Source organism: Topomyia yanbarensis, chromosome 2 (assembly GCF_030247195.1).
Source record: "Topomyia yanbarensis strain Yona2022 chromosome 2, ASM3024719v1, whole genome shotgun sequence".
In the NCBI taxonomy this organism is placed as follows: Eukaryota; Metazoa; Arthropoda; class Insecta; order Diptera; family Culicidae; genus Topomyia; species Topomyia yanbarensis.
In genome coordinates, this window is record NC_080671.1 from 403952287 (window position 1) to 403972425 (window position 20139).

Here is a 20139-nt window from a genome sequence, read left to right on the forward strand (position 1 = left end):
TCCTGTGCCGAAGAGACTTTCTTTCAGATTTCTATGTTTTTAAATTATTGTAATTTATCCGATTTCTGTGAATCTTTCGCAAATTTTTTTGTCAGCAGCAGTTTTTCAGTAATTGGTTCGTTTTTCATTAGCTCAAGTTTTTTTACAATCATCATCAAGATTGGAAGAGATGCTTGACTTCTTGAAGAAAACTGTAATGCTTTTTGATTACAGGTTTCTTTTACCAAAATTTAGGAAACAATTTCAATCAACGTTGTTCCACCTACCGTTGAATGTTGTACGTACAACGAAGGCGTAATGTGTTTTCGACAGGCATTGCAGTTATCGCTCATATGAGTAAATGCGCCCGGATAGTTTGCTACTGCGACAATAAAAACTCACATTTTCACACGAAAAGTTATTGGCACTCACACAACTTCTCCGGATAAATACAACGTGTTATTTCTCCGGATAAATAAATCAGCCGGAGAATGAAAGAATGAGTTTATCACGGTATCCTTTTTTCGCACGCTGCTTTCCTGTCGTTATTCCAAAAAAAAAGAAAAAACAAGTCTATCATATTTCTTTGCCGCTTTTCTTTGTAATCAAGTGTATTTTTTTAAGTTTTTATTCCACGAAATTAAAATTTTATCACCTTCTCCGGTGAGAAGGAAAAAGTCAAATAAATTTTATCCGGAAAATCATTCTCACGCTATTTGTGGAGATGGAGAATTTTGCGACTCATCTTATCTCGGAAAAGTTGGACCTCGGATAAGCTTCTTCTCGCGTAAGTGAGAGAGAATTACAATGCGTGGTTTTCGAAAATGCCGTTTTTTTTTCAAACCGAATTGAGAGGATCAGAGCGAAATTCCGAAAGCACTCGTTCTGAGTGCATATAAAAGATAGAAGAGGTGCTCTTGAGGCTTCTTAGATTAGCTGATTCTTTTTTCCTCCTCCGTGATTATTGATAATCTCTCATTTTAGTCCATAACGAATACAAAAACAGATCGTGAGACTGTTATATACTGAAGACATAAAATCGAAATTATTGGACTAATAGATTCAACCAGTCACAACATTTTAGTCGCAACAGTATTGCGAACTCACATGAACGGAACTAATTCCTCGCATGAAAGTGAAATTGTGTGCCAAAGAAAATGATGCGGCGTTAAAATGACGCGAAAGCAAAAACTGTCGCCACAGCTATATCGTTCTCAATAAATTGAAAAAAAAATTTGCGTATAAGAGTACAAAGTGCATAGACTTTATACAATAATTCAAAATGGGTACAATTTAAAAACCTGTCATTTTAATTTAAAATAGAGTTGCCAATATCGAGTATTTCATCTGAGTTTTGTTAAACGGGACAATCACTTGCGATGATGTGTTCACTTTTGGAGAGTTTTAGTACTCAGTCGTCCATTAAATTTCTTCTACTATTTTTTAAATAATTCATAAGTGAACTCGGTTCAATGCTTTCACCCATCGAAACAGTTATATCTAGTTATATCTATTTACAACAATAAAAATAATAAAATGAGTTTTACTGGTTGTCCAACAGATCTCACGCAAGCTCTTAACCATTTCACGTAGATACCTGTTTACGAAGCAGGGAAATATTTTTTCCTCACCAATTGCGTATAGGGGGTCGTTCATATCTATCTCGCTATTGAACACTTCCGTGTCATAATCGTGGTTGCTGCCTTTATGTTCGCAAACATGCTTGCTTGTTGCTTTTATTGTTGTGAATTTCTTCAATGATTGTGCTGGCTGTAGATTTTGATATATTGACGCAGCTTTTGCCGTTGTCAATATTACCTGAACATGTGCCACATATTTGATAATGTGATGTGTAATGTGACGTTTTTTCAAAGAACTAGAACGTACTAGTTTGCCTTTGATATGTGCAAAGAATACTATATGTAATTGTACTATCGAATTATGTTTTGTACTGCATTTCTCCTATATGTGATATGTATCTGCAAGTAAGCGGTATCCGATCCTGTAACCGAACATTGATTCTCTCACCGTCCATTTGTATGAAGATCTTAATTACAGCATTGTTATACACAACCATGAAAATTTAATGGCTTTAAATCATTCGAAATCAATGATCCTGATCCAATTTGTTGAACGCTATGAGCGCAGAATACCTGAGGTGGGAGAACTCAATAAAGGTGGCTATCGTAAGTATGGCCTCCATGTTTACCTTCAGAAAATGTTCCTCATCACAAATACTCGGTCTTATGCGAATCACCACTAATCACAGTATTTGGCCGGTGCATCACTTCTTGCTTCTGCGACTCACTCATCTCGACAGATTACTAGGGCAAGAAGTTTCCTGTCTTCTTCAGACAAGGAACACAATATAAAAGAAACTTTATTTGTCGTTCGCTTCACACCGGCTGGGACAGAAGCATAAACCACACTGAATTTCGTGACCATTGATTTTGGTTGTTGGAAACAGCAACCTTCTAACTTTATCTCAAACCAAAGAGCTACAAGCTAAAGTCGCTGATGATAATGTTTTTGAAATTTATTTTCAAAACATTTCGGGGGGGGGGGGGTCTTTAGCCCCCTAGCCCCCCTCCTCTAGCTACGTGCCTGACTTAATGAGTGTTTTTCCCTCTCAGGTTCCAAGACGGAACTCTAGATGAACATGTCAGAAATCTTATTTATATAATTAATCCAAGCCAACTTCGATGAACTGCAGAGTGTCGTTTTACTATAACAAAAACTGTCTCATGACAAAAAGAGAATAAAAAACCTGGCTGAAAAATTCGTGGTTTGCTAATAGAACTAATAGAAGTCAATGTCCTATCAAAAATCGACGATCTATCGAACGGTAGGATACCTTCTAATGGATTTGGAAATAATCCATTCATTACCTATTTGAGTTCGTTATTATCAGATGTACGTGACGCAAAAACGAGTAAAACGATAAATGTCACTTCTTTGTACATGACTTTCCTTACCTGATTTCTCAGAGCCTACTCTGGTGACGTAAGATTCCTCTTTGTCATTCAAAGGTTTTAGCAGTAAATTCTAGTAGGTTTTAGGGCATTTTTCGGGTATTTTACAATTAGGGCATCGGACACAATAGTATTGTTCCTCGAGCAGACAAAACACTATTAACAATGATTAAATTTTTACATAACTTAATATATTTGCAAACAAGAAGTTTCACAAATCTAAAAATATATAACTTAAAAACAGTCTAATGACACGAATATTTACATTGAGCTGCTAGAATATCTTATTACTTCACTTGTAGCTCCATAGAAAATGCGATTAGTCTTTATCTGGAAGGCACCGCCAGTGTGCGCAGTCAACGTTCTACTAGCTAGTCACGCTTTTCAGCCAAAACCGGAATGGTGCAATATCGGTGTAAACCGTGAACACCGTCACATTGCATCGTCCGGAGTTGTTGTCGAACTGACCGACGGAAACGATGCCCCGAAGATAGAACTGGTTTCCTCTTTTCATAACCAACCCACTGCCAGAGTCTCCCTTGCAGGGCGCTGATCCTCGTCCATCGCCGCAAAATATCCGCCAATTGCTCGGATACGTTCGGGATAGATTTGAAACGCACTGCTGTCGAGTAACAATCGTAGTCTTGATGTACGTAGGTACAGAGGTAGTTCCAGTTTCGGTTAAACCCCATCCGGCTACAACACCTTCCTGGCCAATGATTTTCGACAGGTCGTTATCGCTCTGCCACGGGCAGACCGGAATAATGTAGGCGGAAAATACGAGCTCTCGCTTCAGTTTTAGAACCGCTACATCCGCATCTTTCAGATCATCGTCATCGTCGATGTAGTCATCATGCGGAATTACATCTTCAATGTAGGCTATTTTCGCATTCTCGTCTAAGAAATTGTCGATGTTGTACATCCCCGGTACGGCCAGGATCTGCGCTGCAGGTCTGACTTCGTTCAATGCATATACGCAATGAGCTGCGGTGATTAGATATCTTTTGGAAATAATGGTGCTCCCGCAGAAGTACTTTGGACTACGGGGTTGGGTGCTGTCGAACAGTGGTACAATCCATGGGAATTGACCTTTGCTTACACGTTCACCGTTTATTGAGAGGCGATTTAAGGAGTTTTGTGCTTTGCCACATACGCTGCAAGAAAAGTGAAGCATTGTTATTGCTTGAAACAGATTAGGATTAGTTAGGTTTACTTACTAGTCGGATGAGGATGAAATTGGTGGTGCGACTGTGGTTCGCTCCGACTGTACTACGGGACGCGATACTGGCCTTTGCTGAATCATTGTCGGGCGAGTAGTTTGTGGCTCCACGTACCATTGTGGTTCTGGTTCCGATTGGGGTTGGAATTGCGTTTGTGGACGTTGCTGGGGTTGAAGTTGCGTTTGTGGACGTCGTTGTGGTTCGTACTGCGTTTGTGGTCGTTGCTGGTACACTGGCCGGTTGTTTACGGTGGGCTGTTGGTACTAGAAACCATTGTTGTTTCCCAAACCTTGAGTTTGTATCTGCGTATACAAGGTGTGCTCTAAATTGATGGTTGTTATGACACGTCCCTGGGCGCGAGAACCAGTGCAGATGGTTTGACCATTCAGAGCGATGGACAGTACCGTCGGTAAGATGTTCTGCAGGGGAAAGTTGACCCGATACTGGGCTGGTAAACCGCCTACAATATCGTTGAAGGTGGCTTCACGTGATTTGATTAGTGCGATGGATCCAACGTTATTCTAAAAGAAAATTGAAATGAGATAAGATTTACATTAGAATTTTGTTGTCTTTTATGTGGAATATTTAAATTGTATGGTATAATGAATTATTGGAAATTGTTTGTGAGATTTCGATTCTTTCGCTTGGCATCATCAACAAGAACTTGTGCAGTCGTATGCAGTGCCTTATCTCTCAATTTTGATCACCTTTCTACACATTTAATTTGAATTCGTTATTTTTTGTTTTGATCCTTTTGAATTTTTGCTTTGGTCCAACAGATTTTGACTGGACAATTTTCAAGCTAATTCTGTGGGTTCAGAAGATGCACCGAACTGGTCTCATTCCATTCCAGCAAAATAAATCCAGTGTACCTTGCATAGAGCAGAATCTGAAAATCGTTCCGCAGTAGCTATCAAAAAAGCAAGCATCCTTTCTACCAATTTGTAACTTATCAACAAAACAAACAGTATAGTATCGTCCACGGCTGCGCAGTGAAATGGTTAAGCTATGTTGAAAAGTTCCTCATCTGCGAAAAAACAAAATTTCGATTGACTTTATACAAACATTCCTTCATTCTATAGTGCATGAGGTGGAACAGTTTCTCTGTGTGAAAATGGAGCTTGAATTCAATCACGTCCGTAAATGTGCACTTGTATAAAACATATTGTTTAGAAGTTAAGTCCACGGTCAAGTTTCTCATCTTGATCAGTTAAGAAGCTAAAAATCTTGTATGGTTTTTCAGTGTTTCGGATTCTCCTCGTCAGTAACTAACACAAACTTAATGCTAAAAATCTATCACAAACTTAAAGCTAAAAATCTTGTATAGTTTTATAGTGTTTCGGGTTCTCCTCGTCAGTACCTAACACAAACTTAATGCTAATTAGATAAGTCTAAACCAACACTAAATTGGCGCTAGTTAGAACTAAAATCCACAAAGTCACACGTCTTCAGTGAACGCTAAACAACTGGCTTATTCCAAGTCATATCTCTATAGTAAGCACAGGGGCTCTGTGTTCTGTTCGGTTTAGAGTGTATTGTTTACGCTGTCAGTTTTTTGAAAATTGGGATAAATGGCATCAGCCGAAAAACAACACCGCGAATTGATTTTACGCAAGCACCTGGAAAATCCTCAATTCTCTCATTGGGAAACAACTAGGAATCGCACAGTCAACGGTAAGTCGTGTGATTGAACGTTACTACCCAACTCTGAGCATCGAACGGAAGAAGAAATGCGTTCAGAATGGATGTTCTAATAATGATCAGGATCACGAGCTTTGCAGTGAAAGCGTTTAAGCGGAATCCCAATGCTTCGCTCAGCGATGTGGCCAAAAAGTTGAATCTGTACGAGTCTTTCCAATAAATACACGTTTGCCAATAAATACATTATTTGGCAAGCGATCTGGTCATGTGGCAATAGAGTGTGCCGTTTGCGACTACCGGGACTCTAAACGAGGAGATCTACCTCAAGAAGTGTCTACAGCAGCGTCTGCTTCCTCTGTTGAAGCAACACTAGGGCCTTACGATCTTCTGACTGGATCTGAGGAAGACATGAACAAAAAGTGGGTTCTGGGACAAATCTGAGGAATACAGGAAGAAAAAGTGGGTGTCCGTACAGAAGAAGTTGAAGCCATATGTTGTACGGAAACTAATGAGTGGAGTTATTAAAGTTGAATGAAATAAATATGCTTAATGCTTACTAATGGGTTATGTTTTATTGTCTGAAAGTTTAAAAGGGATCTGCTCACTAGGTAATTTTCTACAGCGCGATGCAATTTGATGTGGGACACGCTTTAATCGTTAAGGTACGAGGAATACTCCTACGCTAATGGAATTTTTTAAGTTTTGACATTTTAGTTTATCTTTTGGACTTACATCGTGGTAACCGAAAGCCTCCTAAATAAAAAAAGGTTTCACGGAAAAATCCAAAACTCCGCCAATATTCAATATATTTTTATAAACTAATGTTTATTTGTTGCTGAAAAATGTTTTATCAAAATATTATGACTTTGATGTAATGAAATCATTGCTTTATACCTTTACATAAATTCCAGCTTTCTTCACATTTTTCCCACAAAACCTTTGTAACCTTTGTAACCTTTTAATCACAATTTACTCTTTGAGTACAAACTGATGTTTTCACTACTCGAAAGAACACACTTCGTAGAAATTAAAATTACATTAGACGTAAACAACATTGCGACATATTTTGCAGTCTAATAATTTAATTTTACATTGACATATGAAACAAAATATTGTGTCTCTTTTGATGTAAAATTCGGTTGAAGAAGATGGAGAATGGCGAACAAAGCATACTTTTACATGTTCCTTAATGTTAATTCAAGTGAATTGCATCTTACATGAGGAAAAAATATGTTTAATTCATAAGGAGTCATTGACCACTGTGCGCCGGTCGTGTTTTTCGCTCCTCGTATACGTTGAATTTAATACGAAACATTTATCTTTCCTGTTGATAAAAAGTGTCGAACTGCAGCAATTACTTTATGCGTTATATATCCTGTGATTGTCAAAGTGCAAAACGAACGCAATTCTACGATATTTTGCAAAATTGTCTGATTTATCTCAACTATCGAGGTGCCATTGTTCGTCTGATCGAAGCGTCGCTATTGTTATTTTTCTGTACAGAATGGTGTGCGAAGTGTGTGATACGGCGATCGATTGCAAAGTCGATATTATTACTGTGTGCCAAGGAAGCTGCTGTAAACGATTCCATGCTCAATGTGTGGGATTGAACGAGGCTAACATCAATGTACTCACCAAAAATATTATCTGGTTATGCGATAGATGTTTGGAAGCATTTATTGAAACTGTAGCTACCTCGCTGACTGAGTCGCCAGAGCCGAACCCATCTTCAAACAATATCGAGTATGAGCGTTCATGCCCATTCAATTCTACCCCGGTTTCGTCTGTGGATCAACCGAACGAATCGAGGAATACAAGTCGGATTGATTCACCAACCGGTAATGCACATAGAAGTGATATGGAGTTCTCTTTGTTCCTGTCGAATATTGAACCTCATGTTACCGAAAGCGAAGTGAGAGCCTTAGTTACCCAGTGTCTCGGACTCAATTCAACTGATACAACTGACATCAAAAAACTTGTTCCCGGATGGAAATCAGTCGACGATATTGATTATGCGTCGTTCAGGATAGGGCTTGATGGAAAGTGGAAGCCACTAGCCCTGCAGGCGACTACTTGGCCTCGAAACGTCCGCTACCGTGAATTTGTCAACCGAAACAACACGACGTGGAAACCTGGATGTTGAACAACACATTACGACTATTGAAGGTTTTGATTATTTTATTTGTTTACAATTATTAGTGTTTATTTCCAAATGACGAACGAAGAAGTGTTATATTTTTGTTTTGTATGAAATGTATTGTTAAAATTGTGTCCTGTTGAATTGTAAATTTTGTAATTGTAACTAGTATAAGGAACCACCATTGGGACCAAGGGGCCTGTTGGTGCAAATAAATAAATAAATATCAAGTGTGAAGTATTAAATAACTTATTGGTTATGTAAAGTTTGTTTGAATTGCTTTCAAAGCTATCTCTCAGAATTACTGGAATCTAGAAATATGAGCGGTACAACTCATTTCAGCGCCAGTATAACTCGAAAATATTTTGTGTGCGTGTTACCAGGCTTTTTTGGCTCTTGTTATTGTCATTTGTCCATATACTGAGGTTTTGAATTTAACAAGAAGCTTTTTTGTATCGATTATAGAGGTTATAACCTTGGGGACATTTTCCTCATTTTAGTATTGAAAATGCTTTGCATGACTATATGTGACGGGGGCTAGGCGTAAAACTAAAATTTGAGATTCGGTACGTATCGTAAAAATGTGGCATAATTTTAAACGACTGTACATATATTTTCATTGACATACATGTATAACGGGTGTTCAATAAAAAATGAGAATAATTTTAATACCTTTCTGTAATTTTTTTTCTCTCCAAGAGAATTGCTCTCTGGACTCTCTAGAAATGGGTGGCATGTTGCTTTTCGCTCGGGTGCTGTCAGTTCAATCGAAGATGGCTTCAAAACAGCAAGCAAGGTTTTACGAAACGCATGGTCATCGTGGAAAAAAGTTTACCATTTTCGAGACGAAAACGTACCCGTGAGTAGTTGACCGGATCCTTGCATCCCTGAGCGTGGAGCGGCAGGCCGGTAGCGGCCGTCCGGCGAAGATAATGACTAACAAGAAGAAGGAAGCGTTGAAAAAGCTGTTCGACAACAAGGACGGAATGAGCTTGCGTGACGCCGGCCGAAAATATCACTGCTCCCATACCTTGATTCACCGAACCCTCAAGATGGAGGACATTGCCTGTCGGAAGAAGACTCGGTCCCCTGAGTACACGGTCGAGCAGATAGCGATCGTGAAATCGTAGTGCCAGTGAATGATGAAGTACTACCGTGGGACGTCGTTCGTGCTGGATGACAATAAGTTCATCAGCAATTATGTTAAACGTATCCACCAGCGTCCTACACCCGCTCAGTAACATTGTCCGTTCCCGAACAATTTTTAAGGACCGAGAGAATTTCCTTAAGTTTAGGCATAGACTTGAAAACACAAAACTGATTTTCGTTTGTCTCGATTTCCTCCACGCCCTGTAGGTTGTGAAATGGCTTCGTGAATCTCTTCAACGCTTTTGATAAAAAAAAACTTATTAAGATTTGAAGTAGAATACTTCAAACGTTTCAATATAGGGGCCCCGGTTCAAAATTTTCAACCGGAATTTTACCCGATTTTTTTAACGTGAATCTCTGCCGTTGTACTGGATGAAAAAATAAGATTATTGCGCTATCTGATTCGAAATATGTACAACAATTTTGTATCCAATTCCGTAGAATGTACAATTACCAAAAATAACTGAAATAATGGATTTTATGAAACAGGTATTTATCTGATCCATGATTGGTTGGTACAATTCTACCAAGCAGCGAGCGTTGCTAGGACTGCCCCGTTGTCATCCAGTGAACCTCGACACGTATAAAAAGGGAACATAAGAAAAATTTGTTAGTTTGTATTCTGACGTTGTAAGCGTAGCAGCTGCTGCGTTTCATGTCAGCTCGCATTCTTCGGTGGTAGGTAATAAATCCCATGACTGCCACCTGGTGCTAATAGCATTTCATTCCAATGATGCACTGGCGTAGTGGCGTGCCAGTTTCATGCATACACAGAAGATGCAACGATGACACAGCATAGAAAAGGCAGAAAGCTCTTTCTTTCGGAGCTAAATAAATGGATTGGCGATGGGGTGGATTGGTGCGAGAGAACCGCGCTCTCTTGCTATTTAAAATATATGAAGCCTTTTTTTTCATTTGGTCTACAAATGAAAGCCCTTATTTTTCGCTTTCTCTTTCGTTTAATACTGCAAAACCATATAACTTTTAAAACATTTATCAGCATGTTTAGAAAGACCAAGGTTTTTACGAGCTTATTATGTAAACAGTTCAAGGCAAATCAGAAAGGTGACCGAGTAATTCGCGGAAGAGAAAGTAATCAAAGAGAGGTTCTCTTTTGTAGATTGAACCTATTGAAAAAACGTCTTCATATGTGACGTCAGGTGCGTGTTCAGATAAATTCACCACGGCGCGTGTTCCAGAGTGCACCGTAGTGAATTTATCTGTGTGTTTCCTCTGGCAAGCGGTAGTGCGAGTGCGATTGACGATTTGATAAACACTGGTTGTTTCGTTGTGTAAAGGAGACGGTGTTGACTTAGTGGATGCTGATATTATGATTTTCTGTTGATGATTTGATATGAAAAATGATCTATAAACTCGTAAATATGCTTATTTACGAGTTTATAGATCATTTTTACACTACCCGGGAAAACTTAAAATACTCGGTCCTCGAGGCAAATTGGGAAAAAGTTTTACATATCATCATGCTATAAACACAGTGAAATAAATATCCGTAAAACTAGACTAATTGTATAACATGCATGACAGGATTTTTGCATCCACATTAGGGCCGGCTTATTATAAGTTCGGCTAAATGACGCAATGTAAATTTTACTTTTTTGTTTGCGAATATCGCGGCTCAACAAGCGAAAAGCTTAATTAAAAGTAATGTCCTGGTACTGCATTGGTTATCGATTATCATACGTGACAATTGCAGGGTTATTGTGAAAATTTCACTTTAAGAAATCTGCTTGGTTAAGATTTGAGCATATTACTATTTAGGGAAAGAGGGGGTAAAACGCATCCCCTAAGGATACATGATCATAACTTCGCTATAGAACATTAATCAGGAAAATTTAATTATTGATTTCTTTTAACCAACATTTTCCCCAGTAATCGCAATCATAACGCTTTGCAAAAATATGCAATGTTTCAAAATCATTGTATATTAGGGGAACATGGGGATTTCCAGGTTTTCAGCTAAAACTGCATAGATCTCTAAAAAGGCCTTCAATCCCTCAAAAGTCATTGAGATATAATGTGCAAAGTCATTGTGCGTCTTCATGATTTTTTGCAGAATTTTTAATTTAATTTTTGAAAAGTTACAAAAGTTTTTCTGAGATCGTTTTTTTTGTCAAGTCTCCCCACTACGAAGAGACTTGACCAAGGCGTGGGGAGACTTGACCAAGAGAATTTTGAAAAATCATAACAAAAAATAATGACATAAAAAATACTGTGATTATTTTTTTCCATATTGTCGAGATCTTTATGTAGCAGTAAAACTATAAAAGGGTAGCATTTGATAAATTTCGATTTTTTAATGCATTTCTTTTTAAGGATTAACTGCACTGCTTGCATTGCATGTTCACACATCACGAAATCAGTCCTACTATTGCTAACTTTGTTTACTAATACTAAAATATAAAGACTTATGTTCGAGTTGATATTTTTTTATGGCGTGATTAACATTAACAGTAGATACCAAAGCATAATAAATATGAGGAATATTGTATATTTCTTCAGCTAATTGCCACTTGGTCAAGTCTCCCCATAAAATCTTGGTCAAGTCTCCCCAACATTAGTTATTGTGTTCAATGTCATTCAAATTATAGTAATAACTATTTCAATGCTCCAATTTATGTAAAATCATTTCACTGCTTCACAAAGATTAAGATGGTATATTAGTACATTTATAGTAATTAATAGTCGAGTAGATTTGTCCATTCAAAGTTTGATAAAAAATTACATCATTTAACGCAAATTTATTAATCACGTAATATTTTCTGTAAGGAATCGATTTTTCATTCCAAACTTTTAAAATTACCTCAAGGAATTGGAACAAGTATAAACATATTTTTGAAAAAATTTTAGGAATCCAATAGAAGACACCATAACCAAAAATATAATTTTGTGCTTGGTCAAGTCTCCCCATGTTCCCCTACGCTTTGAAAAAAGGGTATTGCATAATGCACTTGTGTAGGGGTCAACTTAACCACAACAAGGGGCCATAATTTACTACAACAATGGGACAGAAAGCTCGTTGGACAAACACTTAATTTTGTTTTCTTTAGGGAATTCACAAAAGTGTAGCTTTGAATCGCCTTAGGTTATGAAATTATTAGGTTTCCAAAACAATTTTTCTATTTTAGATTAAAAAGATGGGTAGATAATGTCAGAGACATAACCGAAATGAAGTAGCATACACTTTAAGCTTTTAATACGAATGCTGCAATTTTTACAATTAGTAAAAATCTGAAAGGTTTTATTAAAATTAGTTATTTCGTTATTTCTATTGGAAATACCGAAATAAGGGTACAAAATGAGCTAAATAAATTGTTTCCCTCTCATTAAATGCTTTTTCTGGGTTACCATATGAGGATACATGTGTTTGAATATTATATCTCGGTGTTTCCATTAGAAATAACGAAATAACTGGTTTTAATACAACCTACCGGAAGATAGTCAAAAATGTAGCATTCGTATTAACAGTCTAAAATGTATTCCACTACACTCCGGTGATGTCTCTGACATTACCCACTCATCTTTTTTCTGCTGTAACTTTTTCAGAATACACCTATTTCGAGCCATCAAAAATAACCTTTGAATCTTCAGGTTTGATAAGAGCTTTTAAACATTTGTAGAGCATTTTGCAGTCGCCAGTACATTCATTTATTTCTTGCTGAGCTGATAATTTTTTGGCAAACGAAGTTCACGCAATAATTGTTGCGGAAGATTTTATAAGCATGCCAGCTCTCGGAGCTTTTTGGTTCTACAAATAATCTACACGCACTATCTCTTTGGGATTTAATCGATGCCAAACGAGGTCCAAATCATATATTTGGTCTAGAGGAATTATTATATTATTAATTTGCACTACGCAGGTTAAGATGGTCAGCATTCCCTCTTCCATCTTATTAAGCACGTTGTAAGTTGATAGACATTTAAACATAGAAAGTTCGTCGGGACTATACTATGAATTCATTCCTAAACGACATCGTCATGCAGCGTACTGACTCGCCTTACCTATTGTTAAAATTAAATTTGTATGCTCCTACTCGTTAATTACGCAATATAAATTTTTTTCGCGATAGGTCATCACCGATCAGATTACGCTAAATTCAGACTATTAAACCAGGCTGTGTATAACGAGGATTGTGAAAGTGTTGACTTTAGCATACTCAGAACAAGCTTGAAACAGTAACTCTTTGCGAAATCATAGTAGGGTGATGAGCCTATTTTCACCATACTAAGCAAGGTGCCTCACTAATTCGGTAATTTCTTGCCTTACAATCAATGGAATGCGTAAAAATTGACATCAACCGCTGTGCTTCGTGGTTAAGAACCAATATAATAACACAAATGCGTTGAAAACAGTAAAATTCTCGTGTTTGAGCACAATGAAAGCTCGAATCGAGTGCCCCTATTGTTGCGCTACCATTTGACTCAATGCGTTGAACAAAGATGGCAGACACTGCTCTAACCAACGGCTTCAAATGGGTACGGTGATAATAGAAACATGGCGCAAATAGGCTCATCACCCTATATAAGCATAGGATACAGAATAGTATATAAGTAACAAATGTTTGTGTAATGTAGTTTACGATTGATTCACGAATTAATAAACAATACACTGATCTTGATGTAATGAAACTGGCCACGGTCGATTTGCCACTTCGGAAAAGCCACATTTCCCCTTTCGATAAACACACTACTACTTCTCATAGATGGCCGAATCTTACAGCACTGGAAATCAATGGATATTGAATTGATTATTGGCAGGCACTTTTGTTGATCGTTATAATATTATCTTTTTTGCATGAGCTACTATTGTTGCTTCCTTGTTTAAATTTTGATAGGTGTCTTTCGCACTCGTTTATTGCCAGCCGGAGAGGAGAATGGACTGAGCTATATACATTTCATTCACAAATTACTCTTTAAGTATAACCTGATGTTTTCTCTGATTTGATACTCGAAAGAAGTAATAAAAAAAATTCTGTTACGTAAAGTTTGTTTAAAATTACTTTCAGTGCTAACTATCAGAATTACTAGAATCTAGAGCGGTACAACTCATTTCAACGCCAGCCGTGTTTTTTACACTTCACTTCAGGAATTTCGAGTGCGTGTCGACCAGGCTTATTTTTTTGCCTTTGATATTGTCGTTTGTCCGTATACTAAGGTTCTCCCTCTTCTTTACATTTTCTGATCATGTCTATGTTATTCAGAAATTTATTCTGAATATTTAATTCATAGGTACCAAGGCTCTGCGATGAATATATTCAAATTTATTTCAGTTTAAAACGTCGATGTCAGTGATGCACTGGCAGTGTTGGAAGAAATAATGAATTTCTGCAATTGGTTTAAACCATAAGTTTTAAAATCGTTATAACTATTTTTTGAAAGCTCGTAGCTAGTTACCGTTTTGGCAAAGTTGTTAATCAAGGTTTGAATTATAGTTTTATAAAGCTGATTTTTAATATTGAGTGAAATAGCGATCGTTATTTACGTAAATGTAAAATAATTGCTTTTCCCATTTAAAATCCCATACAAACATTGAACGCAATGCGCAAACCCGGGGAGTCAATCGCTCCCAAATTTTGCATAGCCAGTTTGGACCACAAAAGGAACTCAAAAAGTGCCCGTTAGTTTAAATTATTTTAAAGTACAACCATACAACCGTGAGCCACTCTAATGGCCACTAGGGTGTCCCAAAATGACATCATGTTAAAAAAGTCATCGGGCTCACTTCTTAAATGGAAGGTTAGGGTATCATGACCACTTTCTTCTTCGGAGTGAATTTGTTAAAACGCTCCCTACTGGTGGCGAATTTTGATTTTTCGAAAAATGGGCCGATTTTGGGTAAAATTTCAAATTCATGCTTGTTGAAGTGCTCCTGAACTGTCTTAGATTTTTTCAGTATTTTTTAATTTTTCTGGAGATCCAAATAAAGAAGTTTGATTGTTAGTATGTACAAATTGTGGATTATAAGGGCGACAGTGCCTTGAAAACATAGTAAAAAGTGTAATTTTTGGTGTTTTTCGTTAGTTTTTTTTTCAAAACTGGGTATCTACAAAATTTTAAAAGTATAGGAAACACTTCAAGTAGTTAAGCCAAATGTAGGGGCGTATTTTTGCTGAAGAAAGTGTATAGCTACGGCTAGTGAAATATGAGTTATTTAGGTTTTTGCTAGATAACCTTTTGACATTTTATTCATAAAAAATAACACTGTTCTACAAAATAAAACAATTTCAGTGTGCTTAGTCCGCATTTTGTTTTTCATAAAATAGGAGGAAAATAATGAAAAATTGCGTTTTTTTCTTGTGTCTACTACATCAGAATCGGTTTTTTATGAGCATATGACGATTTTTTAAAATTATTTAGTATATTAATAACCACCTAGTGGGGTTGAAAGTCATGAAAATTAAACAAATATGTTAAGTTAGTGGCAAGTTATGGCGTATATTTGTATGCCGAATTGATTAACGTATTCAGATTTTGTATACGAAGTCTCATTCCCATGTTAAGTACATTAGAGTGAATAAAAATACAGAAGGGTGGGGTGAATGTTGAAAAACTTATCATTACGTTTTAGATCACACAATTCAGAAATAATCAATTTTGAAGGCTTTGTATTTTCGAAAAAGTTTTACAACAGAATACAGCGTATCTTCTAGTACAATAATTTTGGTGAAAAAACCTCCAAGAAGTAATTATGGAGAATTAACTTTTCTAAAAATAATTAGAGACTTGGCCTCAGTTCTCATTATTTTTGTAATTGACGGTACAAAAATCATCAAATTCTCATTAAACCAGATCCTGACGCACTAAAGACAAACAGAAAACGCCGTTTTAAATCATTTTCCTTCTATTTTCCAAAAAAAAAACAATATGTGGTGTAAGCACATTTGAATTGTTTTATTTTTTGGAACATTATTATTTTTGATGAATTGCTAAAAATGTCGATGGTTATATAACAAAAACTTATATAACTCATACCCCTTTTACTGTGTCTATACACTTTCTTCAACAAAATTACGCCCCTTTATTCGACTCAACTATTTTAAGTGTTCTCTATACTTTTAAAAATTTGTAGATACCCAGTTTTGAAGAAGAACTAATGAAAAACACCAAAAATTACACTTTTTACTAAGTTTTAATGGCTCTGCCGCCCTTATACTTCAAAATTTGTACAAACTAACTACACAAACTTCTCCATTTTATCTCCAAAAAATAAAAAAAAATCTGAAAAAATCTAAGACAGTTCAGAAGCACTTCCACAAGTATGAATTTGAAATTTTACCCAAAATCGGCTCATTTTTCAAAAAATCAATATTCGCCACTAGTATGGAACGTTTTAGCAAATTCACTCCGAAGAAGAAAGTGGTCCTGATACCCTAACCTTTTATTTAAGAAGTGAGCCCGATGACTTTTTTAACATGATGTCATTTTGGGACACCCTAATGGCCACCCATCAATACAAATGTCAATCGCAAAAGATCTTTTAAAAGATACCATAATTATGATAAAAATTGTTTGAAAATTTTCCACTGAAACGTTCAGATTAGAATTAATACGCGTAAGTGCAGTCACAACATTCCTGTTATATTCCAGGTATTACCCACCCATCATTTTTTGTAGTTCTCATGGTTCCGCTAGTATAGCCAGCTGAGTGCAGAGCTCTAATTATCCAGAGAGTTTTTATGAATTTCAAGGCATTTTTCACGGATTTTAGAAAATCCGGATAGTTTATGAATAAAGTGACCAGAAACTTACTAAAATAAACGTTTCCCAAATAATTGCACAACTTGTGTAGGACAAAGAAACTTTTCGTAAAGATTCATGACCTGGCTCATATTAGAACTCGAACAGGACACGGTATCTATCACAAGAAATTGGCACAATTTACACGTTCCCGACGTAGTTCGGAGTTTAGGTAGTATTACTCGAGGCTTTTATAAAGGTTTTGAACAATATGAATGTGCAATATGAGTAGGGGAGACCGAGGAGGATTGATTTTTTTTAGATTTTGCTAGATAATTCAACAAAAACTGTCATTCGATGATTGCATATTTTTAAATTTCTTACTTCTGTTTAAGCTTTATCAAATTACATCAGAATAACTGGTACAAATAAATAAAGAAACATCAATATATTGGTTTTTGCAACAGTGTTCTCTTTGTTTCAACTCTCCTCATACCGAGGCAAGTTGTAACAGCAATAATGAATGTGAGTACAAACAAACAAAACTTATTTTACAGTTATAGTTAATTAGTGGTTAGGCAAAGTATCTCACTGTTATTTCTGTTGGGATAATTGCAGAAATTCCTGCATTTGTAACCAAAATCTAACATTAATTTTGAAAACAAGTATCAGTTTATACGTAGATATACACTGTGAAAAATAATGATAAGAATGCATGCCATTCTAAAGAATTATCTTAGTGCAAACGAATAAAAATGACATTTAGAAAACATTTTGATAATATTTAAAATAATTGGTTACTTGTTTTAACTATACTGACATCGATATTGATCAATTTTGGTCGGTAAGGCACTGGTTATTTCGCAAACGTTCTCGCCTGAATTTGATTCCAACTCCCTCGAACTTCGTATGTTTATGTTTTTTTTCTACCGAGGTAATCAAACTGTATAGCTGGATGCCATCGCTTTAAAAGCAAAAACTAACGAAACGTAACGATCTGATTGTTTTTTCCCACACTCACTAATTGCCGCCACTATCACGCGCGGTTATTTTAATTGAATGTTTGTCCTACACAATCATACCAGCACGATGGAGTGAGATGCTTGAAATATATTTGCAGTGGCATGTGTGCTGAAATGATGCTTGCCGATTAACCTTCGACCACCCTTATCATGTTTGCTAAAACTATTGACGATGACGGCGAATGCTTTTCCTGGGCATTTTTTTTTTGGAACAAGTTCCAAACGTTTAAGATGGTAAAACCGGTTTCGATATCGCGTTGATGTCACAGCAAGTATTTCTGGTTTATTAGCAAACAGCAGTAAGGCACTCGTATTATCAGTCAGGATTACATTACACTACTTCATGGGGGGTTTTTTCGTTGAACTGAGATAGGCCTGTCGCTACGCGACTGGGGAAATCATATATAAACATTCATTCACTTTAAATTCATTATCATACGGAGAGGAATGAGTGGCTTGGAATTTCCATTTCTTCGTCTACAGATTCTCTGTGAACTTACTGGTGGTAGGCGTGTCGCTATGGATAGATCAACGTTGAGTTTCGCTACTTGTCCAATTTGTAGATTGCTGATCTCGATATATCCGAAGACTTGATTAGTTCCAGGATCCGCCTGGTAGGTGAATATGTCGGGACAAGGCGATTGCAGGTACTGGGCTCGGCTTGGACTTAGCAGCACTATTAGGTAGGCCACAAATGCCAAAGGGCGGCATGACGTGCAGGTAAAGATATTTGATTCCATGTCGTACAAATCAATGTGATTTCTCAATGAACGGGAATCGTAGATGATTACTTGATTGAATTGATAACAAAACTGATGTCACATTGTAATCAAACACGTGAGGAAGACAACTTGCGGAATGTAACCCCGTCTTGTAATCGATGCTTCTAATGATATATTACTTGTTCTGTTTATCTTATTAACACTGACACACTCAACCACAATCACTACCGACAGATATAGTCGTGCACTAATCGCATACCGCGCACAAAGTATCGTATTGCGGTGATCTGCCTGCTAATTACGAATCCGATTTGTTTTCAGTCGTCGTGTTGAATTACCATTAAAGTTATTCTGATACACACGTAGTAGCATGATCCCTACTGCACGTGTACGAATGTGGGAACATTGTTTGGATTCGAATCTTAACTACTCCCGTGTCACGCGCAAAAAGCTAGACAGCAACGAAACCGATCTTTGCGCTAGCAGATCTATACGCACACTGATCGTTGCAAGTGAGATGAGACCTGGAAGGAAGATCGTTTTTCTTCTACTCTCGGCAATCGAATCTTCATCGGTAATTTGTTATCTTTTTATATTGAATTGTGAGAGAAAATGTATGTGTGTATGTAGGAACTATAAATTTATATCGCGTATCGTTGGTGTAATCGCAACGTAAATGCATAATATGTGTAGGTTCTATTCATGTATTGACTCTTCTAATCAATATGGAAATATTTGACAAATAACATCTTCTATCAAAAAGGAAAGATTTTAAGCTATCATATATGATTTTTTGCTTTACTAAGCTTTGTTAAAAGTGCCTTGATTTATAACCTCTAATAACACATCACGGCAGCAACACCTTTTGCAGTATGTGATGGGGAGTAAGGGAAATGATAATTTACGAGCAGAATCAAAAACATTTTTCGCGGTAAGCTCCACGACGTACCATCTCGTGTTAAACAGAGTTAGCTTAAGATCTATTTTAAAATAGTTGAACTTCAGTATGGTTCAATACAGCAACTTGTGTCAATTTAAAAGCTGCGCTCTGGATGCCATGCACGGCAGATTTCAAGAACAATAAATTAAAATTTATAAAAATTAGATGAATGTTTATTATTCAGCGTGTTTTTTCATGCTTGAAAGCTTTTCACGCGCGTGTGTGGATGATTTGGGTATTTATACCGTACCAAAAGTCGGACACGTACCGTTTTCCCTTCCTTATAAAAGATATGTATAAAATTATCTCAAACTTTCAAGATTGTTTCTGGGGCCCGGATGGCCGAGTTCTATACGTCAATCGACTCAGTTCATCGATTCGCCCTTATTCTTGTTTACGACGAATGCGAGATTCGCTCGAAAGAGGTTTGTATTCCGGTTTACGACAGCAAAATCAAATCATTGTCTTCGTTCGTATCGCTTTCGACCGATTATTGCATTCGCCGTAAACAAGAATAAGGGTGAAGTCTGATGTATGATTTTTTAAACCAACGTACGTCTACTAAACCTTAACCTCTTGTATCCTCTACGTCCTCGTCTTCCCGGGACTATGTTACTTCGGAAGGGTGTTCTTGCACCGCTTCTCTCTTTGAGTTCCTTGGC

General features: G+C 36.8%; 1 protein-coding gene across 1 annotated transcript; it reads right to left on the bottom strand.

The window, feature by feature from the left end:
- Positions 1-3120: 3120 nt before the first annotated feature.
- On the bottom strand, positions 3121-19044 carry LOC131684980 (serine protease gd-like). Its single transcript, XM_058968289.1, is given in 3 exon segments — positions 3121-4105; positions 4169-4692; positions 18316-19044. Coding segments are annotated over 3 exon segments (1551 nt in total). The 5' UTR covers positions 18556-19044; the 3' UTR covers positions 3121-3318.
- Positions 19045-20139: the final 1095 nt, after the last annotated feature.